This window comes from Bactrocera tryoni, unplaced genomic scaffold (genome assembly GCF_016617805.1).
Source record: "Bactrocera tryoni isolate S06 unplaced genomic scaffold, CSIRO_BtryS06_freeze2 scaffold_25, whole genome shotgun sequence".
NCBI classification, from domain to species: Eukaryota; Metazoa; Arthropoda; class Insecta; order Diptera; family Tephritidae; genus Bactrocera; species Bactrocera tryoni.
Window position 1 is genome coordinate 28,818,198 of NW_024395977.1, and position 24,183 is coordinate 28,842,380.

Here is a 24,183-nt window from a genome sequence, read left to right on the forward strand (position 1 = left end):
CTATTGCCATGACAGCTAGACTATTTAAGCGATTCTGAGTCATTGATGAACGTAGACAGTTCTTAACTAATTTTAATTTTGAAAAGCTACGTTCACCCGTAGCATTTGTTATCATCAGACATCTATATATTTTTAAGGCTGTCATGACATTAGGAAATGAAGATTGTGACATATTATCAAAAATTATTTTATAAGACTCCTGAGCCGACAAAAAGTTGTTAGATTCTGAATCGTTTAATGTCAGTATAAAATATTTAAAATGTATCATTTCTTCAGCGAAGTCACATTCAATGTCTTCGAAATAACACTTTCTAAACTTTTCACAATCATTCCTTAATTCTTCATCAGATTTTATTAAAAACGTTGTTAGGAATCCAAATAAGTTTTGTATTTCTGAGTATGCTTCAAGGCGTTTTTTCAACTCTGCACAAAGCCTATCAAATATTGGCAAATATGTTTCTATTTTAAATTTATCTTGTCCTCTAAACACAACATCTTCTGCATTTCCTTCATAGTATTTTTTTTTCGTTTCCTATTACGTTGGTTTTCATCAGTCCATTCAGTGTCAATAATCTCATTGGCTTTAGTAAGGTAATAATCAAAATTTTCTCTTTCTGGTTAAAAAAGTCTAACAGCGATTTTAAAAGATTGACTGCAGAAATTAATTCAATTTGTTTGTTTTGTAAAGATATACTAACAGCATTAATCCGCGCTAGAATGACACTCCAAACTACAGACATTACAACATTTTCTTTTTTATTTAAATCCTTTAATAGTCACTTAGCTTCGTGAATAACTTCTGGTTTCTGATTTACGTTGTTTATTAGGTCATGTTAAGCTTGCTGTATGCCCTCATATCTATTTGATAAAGCTTTAGTGGCATCAGCTCTAGCACACCACCTTGTGTCAGAAGGCTTTTTCAGAACAAATGATGAACCAGATTTAGTTTTAGCATCTTCTGATAGACATTTAAGCAAAGTCCCCCAACGATAAGTTGACCGCGAGAAGAAGTTGTAAAGTGTTTGCATGAATCCGAAAAATGAGATTGCTCCAACGCAGCTTTCTACAGCATGTACTCCAACTAGGTTTAATGAGTGTGCAGCACACGGAGCGTAATGTGCGAGCGGATTATTTTATTTAATATGCGCTTGAAGCCCATTATAACAACCCGACATATTTGATGCATTGTCGTAAGATTGTCCCCTCAAATGTTTTATGTCGATATTAATTTTTTTTAACTTATTTAAAATTATGTTAGCCATGTCTTCCCCCGTGTGGCTTTCAATTGGAATGAATGTTAAAAAACGTTCCATTACTTCTCCGCTTAAATTCGAAACATACCTTAAAACTAAAGTCAACTGATCAGTATGTGTTATGTATGGCGTTGAATCAACACTTAAGGAGAAATACTTGGCGTCAATGACATCCTTCACTATATCATTCACAACTCTGTCGCCCATGATTTCAATAATTTCTTCACAAATGGTTGCAGATAAATATGAACTTTTCCCTTTCCTTGATTTCCATATTTAGATAAGTGTAAACTGAGGAAGGGATCATATTGCGCCAATAGTTCTAAAATACCCAAATAGTTACCATTATGTTGTGAACCAAGTATTTCATTCTGCCCACGAAATGCTAATCCACGAGATGAAATAAATTTTATGACTGACACAATCCGATGACATACATTTACCCAATATTCTCTTTCTTTGTTGAATTGAATCTCCAAAGAGGAATCAATCCGTCCAAGAGTACTGCGCCTGCGTATCAATGTCTGCACACATGTTCGATGTGCTTCACTTTTCTCGTGCATTTGAATTCGTTGCGCAGCATTCTTCCAATCAGAAAATCCATTTTGAAATTGTGATTGTTTTTGAGAAACACCAAAGAGAACACATGCTAAACAGTAAACATTCCCATTAGATGGAGAATACATTAGCCAATCTCTTTTAATTTTGCACCCACTTATATGATTACGAAAAAAATAGAGCTGGTAAGATTTCGATTTTCACCGTTGCCATAATGTCGTAATGAAGCAGAAAAGTTACTTTTAAAATGTTGACATTCTTTTGAATCCCTAGTACACCAAAATTCTTGTACTTCGTTTGTGATATTTTTCCATAAACCAATATCACTCTGGTATTCCATTTCTTTTTCCACTGCTAAATTACATTCGGTTATGCAATCTAAGACCGCATCCTCATTTTTCTCTTCTGCACCTTTAAAATTTCTTTCATCTTGTTTTTCGCCAATCTGTTCTATACACAGTACAGTTCTCGGTTCTGGCTCTAAGGTAGATATTGTTGTGGTGGGATGCTGAGATTGATTCTCAGATTTGCGAGTAAACCCATGTTGGCATAGTTTTGGTGTTTTTTTCAATTGCTCATTGAGCTTAGCAGCGTTTTCTTCTCGTTGTTTACGTTTTTGTGCTCCACTTTTATGTTTTTTGTCAGGCATATTATTTGCCTTAAATAAAAAAACAAATAATAATGAATAAAAATAATAATTTGAATAGGTACATACATACCTTTTTGTTCCGCAAAACAATATATTGAGAAAATTCCGGTTATGAATGAATTCTTTATATTACTAATATTATTAATTATTTAAAGCACTTCACAGCTTAAGAGCATTTGCACAAGTGAATTTAAATTTTAAATAGAAAAAATGCTTCTCAAATGCTTCTCGCAAAATGCGCTGCTGCAATGCCATAAAAATAACAGAAAGAAAGAATTTAACAGTTTCTTGTTTGCACAAATGTTCATTGTTGATCGTAACATAATTGTTATTGTAAATCAGAGGCACGCAAACGCTACTGAGGGCTTTGTAGCATGTATGCGTTTTTGCTGCTTTTGTGCTGGTATTTGTGTTGATGTTTGTAGTACATTGTTTGCAGTACTAGCAAATAGCACATCATTGTGCGTTGCGCGAAGTAGTTTATGGAACATGTGTGTCAGCAGGCGTCGACTGCTGCAAGCCCATGGGCTTGGAAATGAAATTTTGCCGACCACTGTTGTAAATTGTCTTCAGCAGAAGCAAATATTCTTATATTTTTGTCTGCTCGTATATAATTTTGTCTGAATGACATAACGGTTAATCTGTGGCGCCGACATGATGTGCTTCTGCTGAAGCCTACCCTTGAAAAATATTTTAATTGCTGAAAAAAAAATTTTGCTCTAACGCCGGTTGCTTTTCTGAGAAATTGTTGTTGTTTAAGCGTGCTTTTCAAGTGGCTCCCATAAGCAAATAAATAATTTTGAGTAATTTTATTTTGTTCTTTTTATTTACTCTTCGTCGCGATCATACATATAATTTTTTTTTGCATTGTCTTTCAACAAGTACAAATTTGTTGTTCTAATTTTTTTAGTGGGCCCCTAAGTACCGATGGGCCCATAGGCACTTGCCTTATTTGCCTCGAGGCTAAAACGGCACTGCCGGTTTGTCACATAAAATTAACTGAGCAGAGAACAATGAGTAGCTGTCAAACAATGTATCACGCACCGGCGCCATCTACTTAAAATATTGGTTTGTAGTACACGCTATGTATCAGAGATGGCGCTGTATTTAAAAAAAGATTTTCCAGCTTTTCTGTTGAAATTTTTCCTGAATTTTCTTTGCTATAAACTTTTCGGAGCCCGCGACCTTAACAACGAATGTAAAACCGTGGAAATCGGTTAGTGCGTTCTGGAGTCAGGAAGGAAAACCCGACTTATTTTTATATAGTAGATGATTGGTAACGCTAAACATTTATCATGATTAAATTTTAATAATAAAAATAAATGTTTATTTTCTTAAAAAAATTTTAGATTTTTAATCGAAGTTCAGTTAAAAACACTATAATTGTTCAGTTATCGAGCGGGATGAAAAATTATTACATTACTAAAATGGCTTTAAAAATTAATTGTTGGTGACAGAAAGTAAAACTTTAGGGTTGTATGTATTTTTTAATGCCACATTATAAAAAAATAAGAACAAAAAATGTCGTTCAAAAATTAAAAAAATTTTAATGGCGATCAAGTAGCCGATTCTCAGCCATACTGAATACGCATATAAAATTTGGTAAACATCGGTAAAGTCGTTTCGGAGGAGTACGGTAACTAACATTGTGACATGGAAATTTTATATTTTAGATATACCTTCCAATGGTATAGTGGGTTTCTACATTAATTCTAAGGGTGTAAGGGAATAGAAAATACAAAAAAAATACAAAATTTTGAAAAAAGATTATCCTACTGACCCCTGAAGTCGCTAAGCTGTTTGGATAGTTAAAAGTTACATTATATTATTTACTGAAAAATTAAGAGTTCTGAAAAGAATAGATATTTTTTACTGAAATTAGTACCCTCAAGTAGATTTCCGGTGAAAACATCTTTCGCTCTAACTACAAACAAGTCGCAAAGCCAAACTTTCAGATTAGTAGAAATTGACCTATGAAAAGAATGTTTTACTCATGGCCAACTGTATGTTGGTCTCTCGCGGGAGTTAAGGCACATGTAACTTACAACACATCACTATCACATGGCAACAACCGACCACCAAAGGGTCAATGTCCAAAGTACGTGATAACACTAAACTACACCATTATCAAGAACGACAAATTATATGTATTGTAGATTATCCATTAGTATAAATAGAAGCATAACCATACACGCTTCGTCTTTTGAATTTTGAATATTACTGAATAAAGAACGTTCTGCTGCCAATGCAGAACTAAAATATTTTTTTGACTAAAATAACCCAAGTGTTATTAATTCGGGTCAGAGGTCATAAAAATGCGGCCACAAAATAAATTAACATCAAATATCGTTTACAGGATAGCTCTGACTCAACAAATAATTTTTCAGAAGCAAAGAGAGTAAAATATATGGTAAAGGCCTTTTTACAAAAATTAAAAAAATAATAATACAAAAATATATACTTTTATGTTCGAATTTCCTCATTTCACTAATTTTTAATGACCCCACACAAAAACGAGAAAGTATGTGTGGGAGAGTTTGTACCAAATTATAACTTTCGAAATGATTGTGTACAAGTGTGAAGCCGAGGCGGGCTATTAGTTCCCAACGGCCATTTGGAAACTTCCTTTTGCAAAACATCGTACAAGCGGTCATTTTTCCAGCTAAAGTGTTACTTTCTCGATAATATGTAACATGAAGTTTTTATTTTGCAACAGTTGGCATAGCAGTTACGTTAGTTTAAGAAATTTTAAATTTTTGGAAAATAAAAAGTTTGTGTCTTAACTGCTAGTATAGCCAGCATCTAGCATCAAGAAGAATAAGATTGGAAGTTACTATCGCAAAGAGCGAAAACATGAAAAATAAAGAAATGGAAAACTAGCAGAAAGAGCAATATTTATAATAACAACATATGTATCACTTCATATGGCAGTAGCTATTTTCTGCTACATAGCAGATATTTCACTAGCAGAAATAATTTACATATCATAGCAAAAGTCATTTCCTTCAAACAACTGTTTCGATGTGAAATAAAGATACTCGAAATAATTGAATTCATTCGCTTTGCATAACCCATAAATTGAAATCAATCTGTTTGTAAAAACGAAATCACATTAATTTAATTCGGTTTCTGGAACATGTCTGCATATGGTATTTTCATTGTTTTTTTCATTTCTATGCTTTCAATTATTTACAATTTCGCGAAAGTTCTATCTATTACTTTTTTGTGTTTATAAATGTATATTATATATAACCTTTTTTATTTAAAGCTATCGCATACTGGAACAAACGCTAACCAGTACAGGAAAACCCACTTCAACACGGAAGTGGGACATTTCGAAGCTAAATACTTCGAAATTGATCTCCGCAATAGACGACCAAAACCCATCTAGCAGCTCCCCAAAAAAAGCAAGAAAAATTGTCTGTAAAAAATCAATGCCCAAGGCTTCCCACAGCAAACATAAGCCAGCGGTCTACTGGTGGACTGAAAATATCGCCCAACTCAGACGTGCATACCTCCGCCTTCGCAGTTCCTACACGAGATCCAGGCGCAGAGGAGCCGCACCCGAAGAAGCCGAGCAATACAAAGCAGCAAAAAAGGCGCTGAAGTACGCCATCGACGACAGCAAAAAGAAAATGGGAGGAACTACGCGAGGATATAAACACAAACCCCTGGGGACTCGGATATAAAATAGTTATGAAGAAACTCGGCGCTCGAGCAAAGTCACCTGACTTAACCGCTGTCAAAATGGATCACATCGTGAACGCACTATTCCCCACACACGAAAGCAGGGCCAGTGATCCAGAACAAACTCTAAGATCTGCGCAAATCCCCCCACAAATCACCCGTCCCGGACGGGATCCCAGCTGAAATTCTCAAAATAATCGCTGCAGAGCGCCCGGCATTAATGCTGAACGTGTACAACGCCTGCCTTGAAACCGGAATATTCCCTGAAACATGGAAAAAGCAATGACTGTTGCTAATCAGTAAGGGAAAAGGAGACCCCAATTCGCCACCAGCATACCGTCCACTATGCATGCTTGACACAGCGCGAAAGCTATACGAAAGCCTAATAAAACCCAGACTCGAAGCAGCTACCAACGAAGCTGGAGGACTGTCCCCTAGACAATATAGCATCAGACCCGGCAGATCAACTATAGGAGCCATAAAATGCGTCATTGAAAGCATAGAAGCAGCGCAGCGTAGATGACATAAATATAAAAGAATAGTATTACTGACTTCAACAGCGCTAGATGGTTGGACATGATCGACGCTCTCGAAAAAAGCTTCAAGGTACCCGACTACTTCAGGGCTGTGGTGCAGAGCTACCTTAGCAACAGAAAACTGCTGTATGAAACTAAATAAGAGTCACGACGGATAGCGGTTAAGTCAGGAGCAGCACAAGGATCCATTCTAGGCCCGACGAATCATATTTAATTGGCTACCCGGACGACATTGCGGCAGTAATCACAGCAAGAGATACAGAAGAAGCGCGAAGAAAGCTGAATCAGGTCATGATATGGACGCAAACACGGCTCGACACACACAACCTCCAGCTCGCTACGGAGAAAACAGAGCTACCACTGCTAACAAACAAGCACATACCTCGCGCTTTAAGCATGCACACAACTTCGGATATTCTTAGGACACAGAGAGCAGTAAACTACCTAGCCATAAGACTGGACCCCAGACTAACCTTCTGGGTACAAATCCAGCACGCCGCAGGAAAGGCAGCGAAGATCACCTCTCAACTGAGCCGATTAATGGCCAACATAAGAGGCCCCAGCCATATGAAAGGAAGGAGCTAAAGAAATCTTCCGATAATAACAAGAGCGCAATACAACAAATAAAGAAAGATACAATAACAACATGGCAACAAACATGAAAGAATGAAAGTCGTGGCAGATGGACGGCCAGGCTAATAAAAAATCTAGACTTATGGACAAGCCGTAAATTCGGGGAAGTCAAAAAGCGGAACCTGGACGCAGGTGCGCAGATGTAAATCTCTCAATGAGAAAAATTGAACGCCACCCTGAAGTAATACAAATACGGTCCCGTGGACGACGGTTCCTTAGAGGGTGGGTTTTTAGTGACCACCCCGATGATGATGATAATTCATCCTAAATTACTTTATCTCATTATTATGAAGTATAGCTCATTTAGAAATGTTGTTTAAAACTTACCAATTATCAACAACATTCCTTAAATCGCAATGAAAATATTCATGTTACTACACACATACATATATATTTCACACAAAGTTTATTTTCTTTGTTTATTCTCTCTTGCTCTTCTAATGTGGATCATTCACAATGCGTAACCAGCTGTTAAAATTACTTGAAGAAATAATGCAGCGAGTTTCGGCTTTTTTCACTGAGTTCTAAAACGCAACTCTACTCGTCATTCCTTCTTCTTTCTGTACTTACCTTCGAACTACACTCGGTGACAGCGTCACCACGCTGGCGCCCCGCTAAAACGGTACTTCCCAAAGCGACAGCATGCAGACAACCAATCACAGTACAATCAACGGCTGATACAATAATGAGGAACTTAGTCTTCTAATGAAATTCCCTAAACTGTATACACATACACTCACACACGTATACCAATATACACACACTATTAGGGTACGCCGACATGTATGTATATGTACATACACTTTACATGCGCACATTAATAAGCATATATATAGTATGCTAATTAAATAATATTACTGTAAATGATCAAATTTAGTAGTTAATATTAGTAAGTTCATTTGAATTTGGAGTCCAGCTTGACAGTTTTTCTCCAAACTTTAAATATGAATCAATCTGAAATGAGCGTGGTGTGGTGGAGATGCCCGTGGCGATCACCTTGGGGCTGCTTGGGACGACGGACTCTTCGGCGTTGGACCTGATTCCCATGTTGATTGTGCCGATGACTGGTGTGTGTTGACGGATTGGATCGTCAAGGAAAGCGATGAAACGTTGGCAGCATTGTCATGACCCGTCGGACATACAATCGAAAGTGAAGTAAGTGTCTGCCAAGCAAGTGGTATAGTGGTCGTCGGCTCTAGCGATCTGTTGGCGCTGAGCGGATTTCATACTCTTAAAGATTGTGTACCTCATCAAGACGTGTGATCGGGCGCATAAGCGGTTGCTGTAGGCGCAGTAATTGCGGACCTCACAGCTTGGAGAGTGCTGCGGATATATTCTACGTTCATTTCTATTGGAATGTTTGTACAAGGTACATTGTTTACATATGAAAATCGTCTTTTGGATTAACCACAAATCATCGCGGTAAATAAAATTCTTGTCGGACTATTTGCGGCATCAAGCGACACCATGTAATGTAAGCTGGTGAATATATATTAGAAATAAATGATTAACACGAGATTTTCAAGATATGTATATTAATGGGATGCCGTACGTTGCAATTAAGGCTGGAGTTCGCTTGTCTTCCTTATGCTCGGATTAATGCCTCAGTGTCAAAGAATGGATTTAGAAGCGAGCTTCCCCTTTCGAGAGGTCTTGTTTGGAGTAACTTTGATTTCTCCCGACTGAAAAAGCGAGCTTGTGCATGTATGATAAGGCTGATCTTAGCAAGTTGCAGTTCGAAGTGCGATAGTTGTGGGGAAGGATCATTTGTTATGCCTTTAATTTTTTGTCTAAGCCTTTGTGTAAATTTAAACATAAAAGTGACTAATCTTAGTGCTCTGGGAAATGATGAAATTCGGAGTAGTATATCGTCCTCATCAGGAGTGATTTGAAAATTTTAAATTTTTCTTTCAGGAGCTAAGATATTGAGAGAGAGTCCAGAGTATAGTGCTGGTGAGGTGGTAGTGGTTTGCAGCCTATTGTCTCTAGATCCGCTGGATTATTTCCACTTCAAACATGCGGCCATTTTGCTGGGCCAAATAAGTCTAATTTTTGGGCATGCAGTTAGATACATAAGTCTTCCAGGAATAAGGTGATTTATGTAACCTTGCTTAAACTATTTCTGAGTCTGACCAAAGGTACATTTTGTTATCGTTTAATTTGAGATGGGCTTAAACAATTGAAACTAATTTTGCAAATAGAAGAGCACCATTCAATTCAAGTCGTAGCAAGCTTAAAGCCCTGACAGACGACAGCGCTAATATGCATTAGCGGGCTTAATTTACATTTATTTGCGCATTTGACCCATGTTAATGCAAGTTTGTAATGCACAAGAATTTCGTGCATTTAGCTGAATTCACCAAATTTGAGAAGGCAACACCTCTCAAAAATGGCCGATTTTTGCTATTTTTTGACAGATGTCGCTTGAAGTCTGCCGCCTCCTTTGCGTTTGCAGCATCAGAGGTAATCAGTTTTATATTCCTAATTAAATTATGTGCAAGTATATTAACAAAAACAAATTTTAATATATTTAGATGGCAGAAAATAAACAACGCACAGTTTGCTATCCATTTTTCCATTATTCTTAACTTTTTCGCACACTTTTTCGGCATTACAATCAATTATTGCTTTTAATTTCACTCTATTATTTTTTAACGTACTTAATAATAAACGAATTTTTTCGTAAAATTTATATTGATTTTCCAAAAATACCAAAATTTCTATGAATAATTTTTCTTATTCATTTTTATTTCACTTTTTTTTTTTAATAAATAAACAAATTTCACTATCAGCTGTCTAAATGCGCAAGTCTGCCGTCTGTCATCATAAAATTGCAATGCGCATTAGCGTTGTTTAAGGCGCATTAATTTTGCTCGTCTGTCAGAGCTATTAGTGTCTTCAAGTGTGCAACTTTGGCCTTCGGTAACAAAGTATGGGAAAATATATGTTATCGTACTGCGTGCGTACATAAATGGTTGCGCAATAAGCCTTTCAGAAGTATCACAGAAACCGTGTTAGTGGTAGTTAAATTTACCCATAGAGGGATTCTAATTTCCGAAATTGTATGTAAGTTGTTAGCAAATTGAAGTATTTTTATTAAACGCACAGGTTTTACCTGCTCATCCCATTCATTGCCTTCCTGTAACAATTCTTGAATGAGGATTTTTGCTTGAATCTTTATTGGCGAAAGCTATCCTTCGGGGTCGAAAAATTTTGCCACCGAGATATGTAAGTATTTCGCGTTTGGTTATGATGCACATTACATATATTGACTCAACTGTATATGAAAATTGATCTGTTATCGCATTCCATTGAATCCCTAGGGATTTTGTTGTACTGGCCTTTTCAAATTTAAGGAAATCTGTATTTAATAAGTCTTCCTTTTTTATGTTTTTTTTTTCACTTCAGAAATTGCGGCTACCTACATAATAGAATATCGTCCACGTATTTTTGTGCTTGCAGCACAGAAGTTGCTAATGCGAAGAAGTTTTTTCAACACCTTTAACTAATGTTTGCGGTATAAGGTCGCTGCCTAATACAATATCCATTTGTGATGGTTTGTTGCAGTCAGTATCTGCTAGTGTTAAGTGTGATACCTTTTTTTTTTATTTTCGCTCGTATCTCGGGAACGGTTCGTCCTACGGCCATGGTCATATACCATTTCGGTAGCAAATGACGTGACAAATAACTTTTGTCTTATACATTTTGCCATGAGATGCAAATTTCAGGCGCTAGGTAGACAATTTCACGATTTTAAGCGAATTTCCGAAATTTCAAGGCCGGAGTTGGGGTTGAAGATGGAATCCGATCTCAAAACAAAAAGTTGCATTGGAATCAGGAAGTACTAAGGCAACTTTTCCGCACTATTAGAAATCTCGAATCGAAAAAAGTCCGGAATCGACCCACCCTATTGTACAAGTATGTTCTGCTAAGCACTTCAGCCAGTTCTAAGGCAACGGTAATTTGTCCAAGAGCAATATTATTCTCGTTTCCTAGAGTCGCAGATAACTTTAGAATAGTTGGAATCGATATATTTCTTACACCTACTTGCAGTTCATTTTCTAATAGTGTAATAGCGAGATTCTGAAAGTAGTCTCTCGTCACTATTTGAGACATTTTGAGGGAAATTATACCAATTGTAAGCTAATATTATAGTATTGAAAAATTATGTACAAATACATAGTATATGTATATATCTCTGTTTTGTAGATCACAATATATTTACGCATGTCACTTAGGGAAAATGTTCCTCTGTATTATTCTGTCTTATCTTTTGCTCTTTTTTCAATGCTTTATAAAAAGTGTTACAGTGATCGGATTTAGTTCAAATATGCGTCGTTTCGTTCGATAATCTGTTTCCATCTGGACGGCAACGTCATAATACTCCCCTCTAGCGGGTTTGCCTTTAACGAAAGAAAACTTTAAAGTAGCGCGAATTTCGGCGTTAGTGAACTCCATGTTTACACGTTTATAAGTATCCAAACTAATCATGCATAGCGTCATTTTGTAGGTTATATCAAGACTTTTCAAAGATGTATAGTATTGCCAGATACGAGCTCTGTAGCGCTTTATACATAGCCACGAAATTCAAAAGACAAAAGGCGCAAGGGAAATATTTTCCAACATAATATATACTCGTCCGGTAACCAAAAAAAAACAGGTCTGTGACCCAAACAAAGCTATTACTATGTTTAACTCAAATTGAACTTATTTTTCTATTAATATATTTTTAATTACACCGTACACATTGAAATATATCTAAATTTTACATTTATTGTATATTTTTAATAAAATACCTTTATTTTAAAAACTATTTCGCATACCTACATTTTCAAAAGATTTGTAACTTTACATTTATGAATTTATGACAAGTATTAAAGTTGCCACATTTTGTGTCGTGAACAAATAATAAAAAAAAAATTCTTATCGTCTTTTTTAATATTTACTGCAGAAAGAGTTTTGACACAAAAGAACTCTGAACACGCCGGTGTTGGACCGACTTAAGTAATTTTTTTGAAGCGCGGCCAAAGGCTGCCAATGCATAAAAAAATTATACGAGAAATAATATATATGTAACTTAACTCTATTTATTAAATTGTTCGTTGTCCATTGTTCCTTTATACATATATAAACAAAAAATTTTGATTAGTTTTTCACAACATGTCATGAATGTAAACACACAAACTGTGAATGTCAATTTCTTATATGCAATTGTTGAACTTTAAATACAAATAACTCAACAACTGGAAGTCTGAGGTGGGTATATGTCAGAGATAATGCGATCCCCAACTCTCCTGTCACTGGAAATGTGAGAACCGCTCACCTACCGACGTTTTGCAATTGGAATGACTGGGACGGATTGAAATTGTATTAAAGATATATGTGAAGGGAGGGATTTGTTGCTGCCGTCCAAGATCGCTAATAAAAAATGTAAAACAATGAAAATCAAAGAAAATGCGAAATTTAAACATATTTCATGAAACTTTTTGTAATTTGATGCCTAATAGAATTAATTTTCAATTACAAATGATTAAAAACATTTATTAATTGAGAACTAACAGGCTTAATTCACCTTATTAAGTATTGAAAGATCGAAAGTCAGTTGTTTTAATATACCATAAAATCATAAAAAAGGATTTAAGTAGTTTTGGCTTATATTAAAAGTCTAATATATAATAATTTGCAATCGTAATAAATGTTGGGTGTTTTAATTTAAAATGCCCAAAAATTCCATTTAATTGAAAATTGCAGAAAACGTAACCGTGTTGGTGAATGTTTCAATGTGTTTGTGCAATCGGGTACCCACGGGAGTAGTCTCAGCACTTTCCTATCTCCCAAGTGTACGTTCACAATATACATATATGGATGCTATTTTTACTTTCGGTTATACAAGTAGAATAAGGTTAAATGCTATTAACAGAAAATTTAGTTATACCTGTTTTATAGAGATAAATATACTATAAAGATTTAAGCGCTTTAATTAAGAGTGGACCAGAAAAATAACTTTTGTGACTGAATTTAGTAGTATATGCCATAACAATTCTTTGGAAAAATGAACTTTAGGAGACATTAAGAGATAATTATTAATTTTTTTAATCAGATATTTTATTTACGTCTTATATTTTAGCTGGAAATATGTACGTACAATATTCTATTGAAAACCTTTACATAAAAAAACGGTTTGGTTTTAACATATATATTTATATAGTCTGTATTCTTAATAATCAATAATTTGTAAAATTCGGAGTTAGAATATATACAATTAGGTAGAAATACCCGGCAAATTATTGAAACATATTTAGTTACAACTGATACATACACACATATGCATATACATTTGTACTTATTATGGTAAAACACTGTTGGGGCACTACGTTGGTAATCAGGAAATTGAACTATGAGATTGTTACTGTTTTTTAGCTATTTAGCTAGCATTAGCATTTTAGGATTTAACGATGCTGATGCTCAATGGATATAGAGAAGGCCCTCCAGATCAAGAAAATATATATGTATATATAGTTGCCGCTGACTGATGGTTTTTGAGATATTTGCATTTAAAGTCCAAAAATTCAACTATTCCATATGCGTGTTTCTCTGATTTTTAATGAATTTTACACTAATATTTTTAACTTTTATATCCACTAACACTTCATTAGTTCCTTTCTACACTTTTATTTTTTACTAAATAGTGCACAAATTTCAATAACAAAAGAGTTGAATTGTAATAAACAAGTATATATAAGTATATATTTTACAAAAAAATAAATAAATAATTAATAGAAATAAAGGAAACAAACAATACCCCAATGGCAGGAAATAAATAACACATTATTATATTTTCGCAAAGAACTCCTTTTTGTATTATCGGCATTCGGCCGCGCTGAAATAAAATTACCCTGGTTGAACCAACACCTAGGCAACCTCATTACTTTCGCGTTGAATTCCTTGGGCTTTGGCGGTCAGTAATGAATTTTATATTAACGGCATAATCTTTCTGTTTTACTTATTTTTATTGGAATACAAAATATGTTAACTCTATTTTTTTGCTTATTTGCAACCATTTTCTTTTTGTTGAAATAAATGGAGAGTTAAATACGGAATTAAAGCTATTTTGCAGAACTTATTACGAACCAAATGTGCAGAACCGAATTAGTGAAGAGTTAGTGGGTATAAAAGTTAAAAATTTAAGTGTAAAATTAAAAAAAAACACGTGTTATAAATAGTTGAATTTTTGATATTTAAATGTAAATATCTCAAAAGCCATAAATGTGGAAGCTTTCATTATCCATACATACCAGTTTTAATCCCGAAATCGGATTTTACTTTTATAAACCCATGCTAAATTACTTGCACAATTTGTAAAATCGTCGTAATATAAAATCCGATAGATACCCTGCAATTCGGAAGTAACAGATTGCACAAACACATTGAAACATTTTCAGCTGTTCACTAACACTGTTACATTTTCTGGAATTTTCAATTGGATGGGAATACGTAAATAAGATAGAGAAAAACTATCGACATTCTAAACATATTGTAATATTAACTTGCTAGAATAGGAGAGACGAATGCCCAAGTTTTCAAGAAGTAGAAAACGAAAAGCGCAGCTTATTTGGATTTTAAAGAGGAAAGTTCGTTATTTCATCATTTGATATTTTATAGTTAATTTCTTATACATATATGTATGTATATATGTTATTATTTTTTTTTATATAGAGTAAACGAGAAACCTTAACAAGGAGAAAAAGGTAAGCATTGTGAATTGAATGTCGTGTGTGTAATTAAAATTTTTAATATTACAAAAATCATTTGGAGCATTTGGATGCGTATAACAAAGACGCACCATTCAATTAGCCGCATCACCAGTGACTTGGATGACGAGCATTACGTGGAGCTCGCTATTAGTTTAAGTAAATATTTGATTATTTTGATTTTATTATTAAATAAAGCGAAATAATAAAAAAACTGTATTTTATTTAAAAGAATTGAATTTGCTAGAAGTAACAAACGGGTAACAATTAATCTTGTTACTGCTTATTCCTACTAACATGTTTATATGTTATAGGTAACAAACTGATAACGAAAATAATAACACTAACAGATATTCGGGTAACAAATACTTTTTGTTATCCATAACACATAGGTAAGCTATGCGCTAACAAAAGAATTTGTTACCCGTAACGTACTGTGAAGAGATTTGCTGACAAATGTATGTATTCTGTTAGAACAAGGCAGCATGCGATATTTGCCATTGGTTACAGTGAGATAACCATTGAACATTATATAGCTAATATTTACTTTTTTCCCACTCTCTGAACAAAAGTAACAAATATTTTAACGAATGCAAAAGAGAACAATAACAAGTCGCTTACACGTTTGCTAACAGCTACCCGTCTTGCAGGGTATATTTCTTTCAACCCTTATCATTAGGTAATAAATTTGTCAGGGGTTCGGCAATACCAATTGTCTGTGGAGACGCAGTGTTGCGTACAAATCCTTCTGATACATCGATTATTTTTCTCTTGTCATAGCTATTTTGTTTATATCTTGAATTAAAATGGGCCGTCGAAAGTCAAAAAGGAAGCCTCCACCAAAGAAGAAAAATATTGAACCTTTGGATCAGCAGTTCAATTGCCCATTTTGTAATCATGAAAAGTCATGCGAAGTAAAAATGTAAGTTAATCATCAGTACTTGGTTAATAAGAAATATGATTGTAATATACAATAGCATCTCCCGAATTCGGGTTTAAAATGAGGATGTACGGATAAAGAGCGATCTCCAGTTTAGCGGCTTGCCAAATTTTGTTGAAAATTATCTATAAATGCTTGTTTTTAAATGTAAGATTATGCACGATATTCGAGTGTGAAAAATTATTGACAAGGTTCAGAAAAATGTATCATTCAGAATAGCTTGTCTGCACAAACTCCAGTCCATTATGGGTGTATGAGGTAGGCTTTAATATAGACCTATAGGTATGCTTAAAGAAACTATTATAAATACTTATTTTTGGAGCATGGATGGGATATACAATAACATCCGCCAATTTCGGGGATTTAGATAGAGAACATTCTCCAGACTGAGAAAAAATATAAATGTACATACTGCTGACTTATGTTTTATGAGGGCACGATTCCGATTACTTTGACGGTAAACTCTCTCTCCATGCTTATAGTTTTTTTCTTATTTAAATTTAAGGGTAAATTTTAGAATAACATCCCCCAATTTCGGGGTTTAAATTGATATGTATGGATAGAGGAGGTCCTCCAGATTGAGAAAATATATATATGTAAATATAGTTGCCGCTGACTTATGGTTTTTGAGATTCTTCCAAAGTTCAAAAACCCAACTATTTAACATGCGTGTTTCTCGCATTTGTAATGAATTTTATAGTTATATTTTTAACTTTTATATCCACTAACCCTTCACTAAATTGTTTCTAACCATTTATTTTATATTTAATAGTGCAGAAATAACTTTTATTCAACATTAACTTTTGTTCATTTATTTTTGTTAATACAATACAATAAGAAAAGGGTTTCGTTCTAGCTAATAACACTGTGGAACATTTTTGGGATTATTGTCGGGGGGGGTGAGAAATTCCAACTCAGAGTGATGGTACTAGGTCAATATAGTAAAACCCTCAAAGGGTTTGGCGTTCGTATGTGTCAGTTTTTTTATGACCTTTTAAATTTTTTCCTTATCTTGATGTTTTTTCGCTTAGTTGTAACATTTTGGCAAAAACGTAGTTTAACATAACTCGATATGTCTCAACACATAAAAAAAGGGGAAATTTCATTACTGATTTTGTTCAAACATACGAGATGTACTTCAACCAAAATGTTAAAGTGAACGAAAATTGGGTACCAAATATAGTGTGTAAAAGCTGCTACAACCGTCTAATGGATTGGAAAAATAGAAGACGTGAAAATATGCCATTCGGTATCCCAATGACTTGGACTAATCCTGGCGAAGGTCACAATCCATTGAATTGCTATGCATGTGGGAATAAAGGAGCCGCAAACAGGATAAGAAAAAAAATTAAAAGGTCATAAAAAAAACTGACACATACGAACGCCAAACCCTTTGAGGGTTTTACTATACTGACCTAGTACCATCACCCTGACTTGGAATTACTCACCCCCCAGACAATAATCCCAAAAATGTTCCACAGTGTTATAAGAGAAAAGAAAGCATCATAAGAAACATACAAAAATAATTATTTACTATATAATATAATATAAAAAGGTATACACAAAAAATTAATCAAACACATCAAATAATTAATTACACTGTGGAACATTTTTGGGATTATTGTCTGGGGATGTGTCAGGTTTTTTTATGATCTTTTAAATTTTTTCCTTATCTTGATGTTTTTTCGCTTAGTTGTAACATTTTGGCAAAAACGCAGTTTTTTTTTTGCGGAAACTTTAGTATACCATCCCACGATTTCTGCGTTAAATGTGGTATGGCTGGATAGGGCTGATGCTCCAGATTAAGAAAATATATAATTAAAGCCGCCGCAAACTTATAGTTGTCGAGATATTTGCATTTAAAGTTGAAAATTTCGCTAATTTAATTTTGCAATTTCTCGATTTATGGTTAGTTTTTCTTTCTTATTATGCACTTTTTATACACTTACACTTCACTACAAAATTTCTACATATTTATTTTTTATTAATATTTTATATATTTGCTTAAAATAAGCATTTTATATTTTACATAAATATTATTCCACGCACAATAACAATAAGTGTTCCAAGTTGTCAAATAATAAGTGTTATCATATCCCAAATGATTGAAAACAATGAAAATAAATAAAATAAACTCAAATGCATGAAAAAAATTATCCTGGGCGATCCAACACCTGGGTGTGTCAGGTTTTTACGATTGAAACTCCTTTTTGCGTTGGCGGCCTTCGGCCGCGCTTCCAAAAAATAACCCTGGCCGATCCAACACCGGGGTGTGCCAACACCAGGGTGTGTCAGATTTTTCTTCGAGTAAAACTCCTTTTTGCGTTGGAGGCCTTCGGCCACGCTTCAAAAAAATAACCCTGGCCGATCCAACACCGGGTTGTACCAACACCAGGGTGTGTCAGATTTTTTTTCGGGTAAAACTCCGTTCTGCGTTGGCGGCCTTCGGCCGCGCTTCAAAAAAATAACCCTGGGCGATCCAACACCGGGGTGTGCCAACACCAGGGTGTGTCAGGTTTCTTTCGAGTAAATCTTTTTTTTTTTTGTTTTTTATTCATAATATAGCAAGAAAAGGGATAATGATTTACAGAACCTGTCCAATAAATTACAAACGAACAAAAAAATTATCCGGAGTTCTAACTTTAACAATTAATAAAAACATAAATATTTGGCGTATTTAAAAAAAAAATTATTTTTTATATGCTATATACATTAAACTTAAATTATCATATTTTTGTATTGAATCATGTTCAATATTATTAAATTATATTAAAAATATTAAATTTTTGTTTTCGTTCGTAATTTATTGGACAAGTACTGTATGTATTTGTGGTATAAACCTATTTTTTATTACTTTGATAAATGTGTTGATATGGCAGTACTTATTATTTGACAACACGGAACACTTATTGTTATTGTGCGTGTAATAATATTTATGTAGAATATAAAATGTTTATTTTAAGCAAAAATCTAAATAATAAATATGAAATAAATATGTAGAAATATTGCAGTGAAGAGTAAGTGTATAAAATGTGCATAATATGGAAGAAAAAGTTACCGTAAATCGAGAAATTGCAAAATGAAATTAGCGAAATTTTTAACTTTAAATGCAAATATCTCGAAAACTATAAGTTATATATTTTCTTAATCTGGAGCATCAGCCCTATTCAACCATACCACTTTTAACCCTGAAATCGTGGGATGGTATACTAAAGTTTCCCCCGCTGTCGTTAAACAATCCTTCATATTTGGTGTTTAAGTTGTGGCAACGCTCGTTTTCCTCATAATTGTAAACAATCCAACCTTTTCAAAAATGAGAATGCTAAGTGATTTTTAAATCAATAAATTTAGGGTAAATGTTCAGGATAATTAATTATTATAATTATTATTATAATTATTATTATTATAATATTATTATTATAATAATTAATTATTATTATGATAATTATTTTAATTTCTTTATATTTTTCTATTATGTATCTCTCATTTTTATCAATTCTCGTTCAGTCTCGAATATCGAGTGCTAATTGAATTTCGAACAGTGGTGCAATGTATAGCGTAAATATCGTGCTAAATCATAATATTTTTTGGGAAGAATTTAGTATACCATCCCAGGATTTCGGGAATAAAATGGGTATGGTCGGATAGAGGAGATTCTCCAGATCACGAATATATATGGTTATAGCCGCAGGAAGCTTATAGTTTTCGAGTTATTCGCGTTTTAAGTTGAAAATTTGCAATATTTTAATTACATATTTTCGATATATAAAATTAATTTTGCACTTATATTTTTCACTTTTATATCCACTAACACATCACTTATTCATTTGCACACATTTATTTTATATAATAGAGTGCAAAAATAGCTTTTAATAAACATTTAAATTATTGTTGAATTTGATTATTTAAGAATAACAAATGAATTACAAACTGTCATATAATCAGTGTTACCTTATCAACATCATTTGTAAAATAACTAAATGAAATAAAGGGAACAGATTATACCCCAAATACGAAAATCAACAACCTATAAAAAACAATATCCCTGGTCGGTCCAACACCGGGGTGGATAAAATTTTTTTCGCGTTGAACTCCTTTTTTGGTGGGCGGCCTTCGGCCGCGCTTCAAAAAAGTAACCCTTGTCGGTCCAACACCGGGGTGTATCAAATTTTTTTCGCGTAGAACTCCTTTTTGCGTGGGCGGCCTTCGGCCTCGCTTCAAAAAAATAACCCTAGTCGGTCCAAATTTTTTTCGCGTTGAACTCCTTTTTGCGTGGGCGGCCTTCGGCCGCGCTTCAAAAAAAAATAACCCTGGTCGGTCCAACACCGGATATATACATTTTTTTTCTCCCGTAGAACTCATTTTTACATTGGCAGCCACTTAAATTTTTTATATATTTTTTTAATGTTTATCAACGATTATGTTTCCTGTATTTAGGGTATAATATTTCTTTATATATTATTTTTTATTTTAGTTTGTAAAATATTTCTTTATATATTTTTTTTTATTTTAGTTTGTAAAATATTTTACTATAGTAACTGATTATATGACAGTTTGTAATTCATTTGTTATTCTTAAATAATCAAATTCAACAATAATTTAAATGTTTATTAAAAGCTATTTTTGCACTATATTATATAAAATAAATGTGTGCAAATGAATAAGTGATGTGTTAGCGTATATAAAAGTGAAAAATATAAGTGCAAAATTAATTTTATATATCGAATATACATATGTAATTAAAATATTGCAAATTTTCAACTTAAAACGCGAATAACTCGAAAACTATAAGCTTCCTGTGGCTATAACCATATATATTCGTGATCTATCCGACCATACCCATTTTATTCCCGAAATCCTGGGATGGTTTACTAAAGCCGACCCTATTTTTTTATTGTTTTTATTACAAAAAAACATAAAAATAGATAACGCGGCATATATGTATATTCGTAAAGTGGAATTAAAAACAAGGGTAAAGGTTCAGGAGAGCGGCTTTTCCGAAAACGTGCACCAATTTTCACGGGAAATGTCTTAAAATTCGTGTTTTTAATTCCACTTTACGAATATACATATATGGGGTTTTCCATACCAAATCGACCACTTTTGAACCCGACCCCTTTAGATTTTGCTGAAACTTATCCATGCTTTTCTACCCTTTGAAAAACATTTTTGAGAATTTTTTCAAAATAAAAAAAAAAAATATTAAAAAAAATGGCGAACTTCCAAAAAAATTCATTTTAAAAAAATTGTAAAATTTTCAAAAATGAAAAAAATAAAAAAAATATGAAAAAAATCGGCCCACTCCGGAATTAACAGGAATATTTCTCAAATTAATTGAAGCTTTTTCGAGGAAAATAAAATTAAAAAAAAAATGGCGAACTTACAAAAAAATGACGATTTTACTTAAAAAAACCGATTATTTTATATAATTGATCGTGTTACATTTTTTTTGTGTATATTTGCGAAAAGTTCATTCCAAAGCAAAAATTTAAAAAAAGGTCCCCAAAAGTCAATTTCTACAAAAGTTATGGCTGTTCGAAAATTAAAAAGACATTTTTTTTTTGAAAAATTCATAACTTTTTTGAAGTTGGACAAAAACTTTTGAAAAAATTCTCAAAAATGTTTTTCAAAGGGTAGAAAAGCATGGATAAGTTTCAGAAAAATCTAAAGGAGTCGGGTTCAAAAGTGGTCGATTTGGTATGGAATACCCCATATACTACATATATTATGATTTAGCAATTAGGCTCTGGTGATACAAGCAGTGATCGCTTTCGAAATATCGATACTCTCGATATTCGAGACTGAACGAGAATTGATAAAAATGAGAGATACATAATAGAAAAATAATAATAATTAAAAAAATATAAAGAAATTAAAATATCGATATTCTCAATATTCGAGTTTGAAAAAGAATTGGTAAAAATGAGAAATACATAAAAGAAAAATGTATAATTAATTATTATTGCAAAAAGAAGAAGTAGGACACAGAAGAATTATGAACACCCAGGTGTTGGATCGACCAGGGTTATTTTTTTTTTCGAGCGCTCTCATTTTTATCAATTCTCGATCAGTCTCGAATATCAAGAGTATCGATAATTCGAAAACGATCAGTGCATGAATCAATAGTGCCCTTTCAAATTTACAACAGTGATGCCATAATTTCGAACATAACCTTGCCATTTTCGTTGAAGTGAAGTGATTGTGAAATTTTTCATATTTAAAAAAAAATAACATAAAAACCAATTTCTCTTATTGATTAACTAAACAACATCTATAATAACGTGTATATAATTGATAGAAAATATAATTTTAACATCTAAAGACGTGTTAAGTGTAAAAGTGAATTACACTTTTTTTTTGGTTTTTGAGATATTTGCATTCCAAGTTCAAAAATCCTACTATTTAAATTGCGTGTTTCTCCCATTTATAATGAATTTTATAGTTATATTTTTAACTTTTATATCCACTAACACTTCATTAACTCGTTTCTAACCATTTATTTTATAATAAATGGGGATGCTATTCTAAATCGCAGTCAAAAGTATATACGGTTATAGGTACCGCAAACGATTAGTTTACGAGATATTCGACTTCAAAGTTCAAAAATTCCCAACACTCGAACATTTAAACAAGCTATTTTACCACATTAAACACACTTTTCGCACATTTTTTAGTTCAAATCAATTAAATTAAGATTTTTACCTAAGAAATCTTTATTTTAAAAATTACTTTTTACACTCGTAGTGAGCATTATTTGTGTGCTAACAATTATGAGGAAATGGAGGGCTGCAATATGATAATAAGTAAATATGAACAATTCGCTGAATTTCTCTATTTCGATATAATTCCTCTTTATTTAGCAATCTTAGTTCTAATAAAAACAGGTGTGACTATAAATTATATTTCAAATTAAAATGAGTATAAACAATCTTTCCATGCATATGGATGGCAGAAAGGAGTACTACACGAAAGTACTTCGGTCACCCCGCGTATTCGTTTGACCAGGGTTATTTTTTAATGCGCGGCCGAAGGCCGCCAACATAGAAAGGATTACTACACAAAAGAACTTCGGTCACCCCGGGTATTCGCTCGACCAGGGTTATTTTTTTAGAGCGCGGCCGAAGGTCGCCAACGCAGAAGGGAGTACTACGCAAAAGTACTTCAGATATTCATAGATTTTTACTTATTTGTGTTAATAAACATACATCGCATATTATACATGTATGTACATACATATGTGTTCACAACTCAATATTACAACTTGAAAAATGTTGGAAAGTATTTTTTACTATAATTAACATAGAAAAAGAATCACGCAAAAAACAAACTAAGAAAAATCCGTAAGAATCCTACAAATTTGGAGTTTAAGATGTAGCAACGCTCGTTTTCCTCATGATTGTAAACAATGTAACCTTTGCAACGATGAGTGTGTTAAGTGATTTTTAAATTAATAAATTTAGGTAAAATATTAGAAAATAAAAGCGAAATGTGAACTTATTTCAATGTTTTGAGTGTATATTTAAATATACCAACTGAAACTTAGAGAAATACCATGTGTTTTTAGTGCAAATTTTTGAATTTTCAATCGGGAATATTTTAAAAAATATAAGTTATTTTTACACAATTTTTGCATATTCCTCCTCTGGAGAAGCTCCCCTATCCGCACATACCCCATTTATACGGAAATTTTTTAACTCTCCACTAAAGTAATCGGAATCGTGCCGAATGTAAAATATGTATGTAAAACCAACAACGTAAAGCAAAATGCGCCTTTACTTCTCAATTGCCTACTTAGTCCGAAGTAGCACCTGTTGACAAGAGATATCCTGCGTTGGATTTTGAGGTTGACATTGTTGTTGGTGTTGATGCTGGTTCCTAAATAGGCGAATTTATCTACGACTTCAAAGTTCTGACTGTCAACAGTGACGTGGGTGCCTAGTTGCGAGTGCGACGACTGTTTGTTTGATGACAGGAGATATTTCGTCTTGCCCAGTTTGGAGAAAGCAGAACTACCGGCGCTGTTGTTAAGGCCAATGATGTCAATATCATCAGCGTACGCCAGCAGCTGTACACTCTTATAGAAGATTGTACCTTCTCGGTTTAGTGCCGCAGCTCGAACTATTTTCTCCAGAAGAAGGTTGAAGAAGTCACACGAAAGAGAGTCGCCTTGTCTGAA

General features: G+C 33.5%; 1 protein-coding gene across 1 annotated transcript in view; it reads left to right on the forward strand.

Annotated features, from left to right (window-relative positions):
- The first annotated feature begins 15,829 nt into the window (after positions 1 to 15,829).
- Positions 15,830 to 24,183, forward strand: part of LOC120780641 (transcription elongation factor 1 homolog) — a 31,944-nt gene continuing 23,590 nt past the window's right edge. The window contains exon 1 of the mRNA XM_040112906.1: positions 15,830 to 15,989. Coding sequence (XP_039968840.1) covers positions 15,874 to 15,989 — 116 coding nt within the window. The 5' untranslated portion in view covers positions 15,830 to 15,873. The remainder of the gene's footprint in view (positions 15,990 to 24,183) is intronic.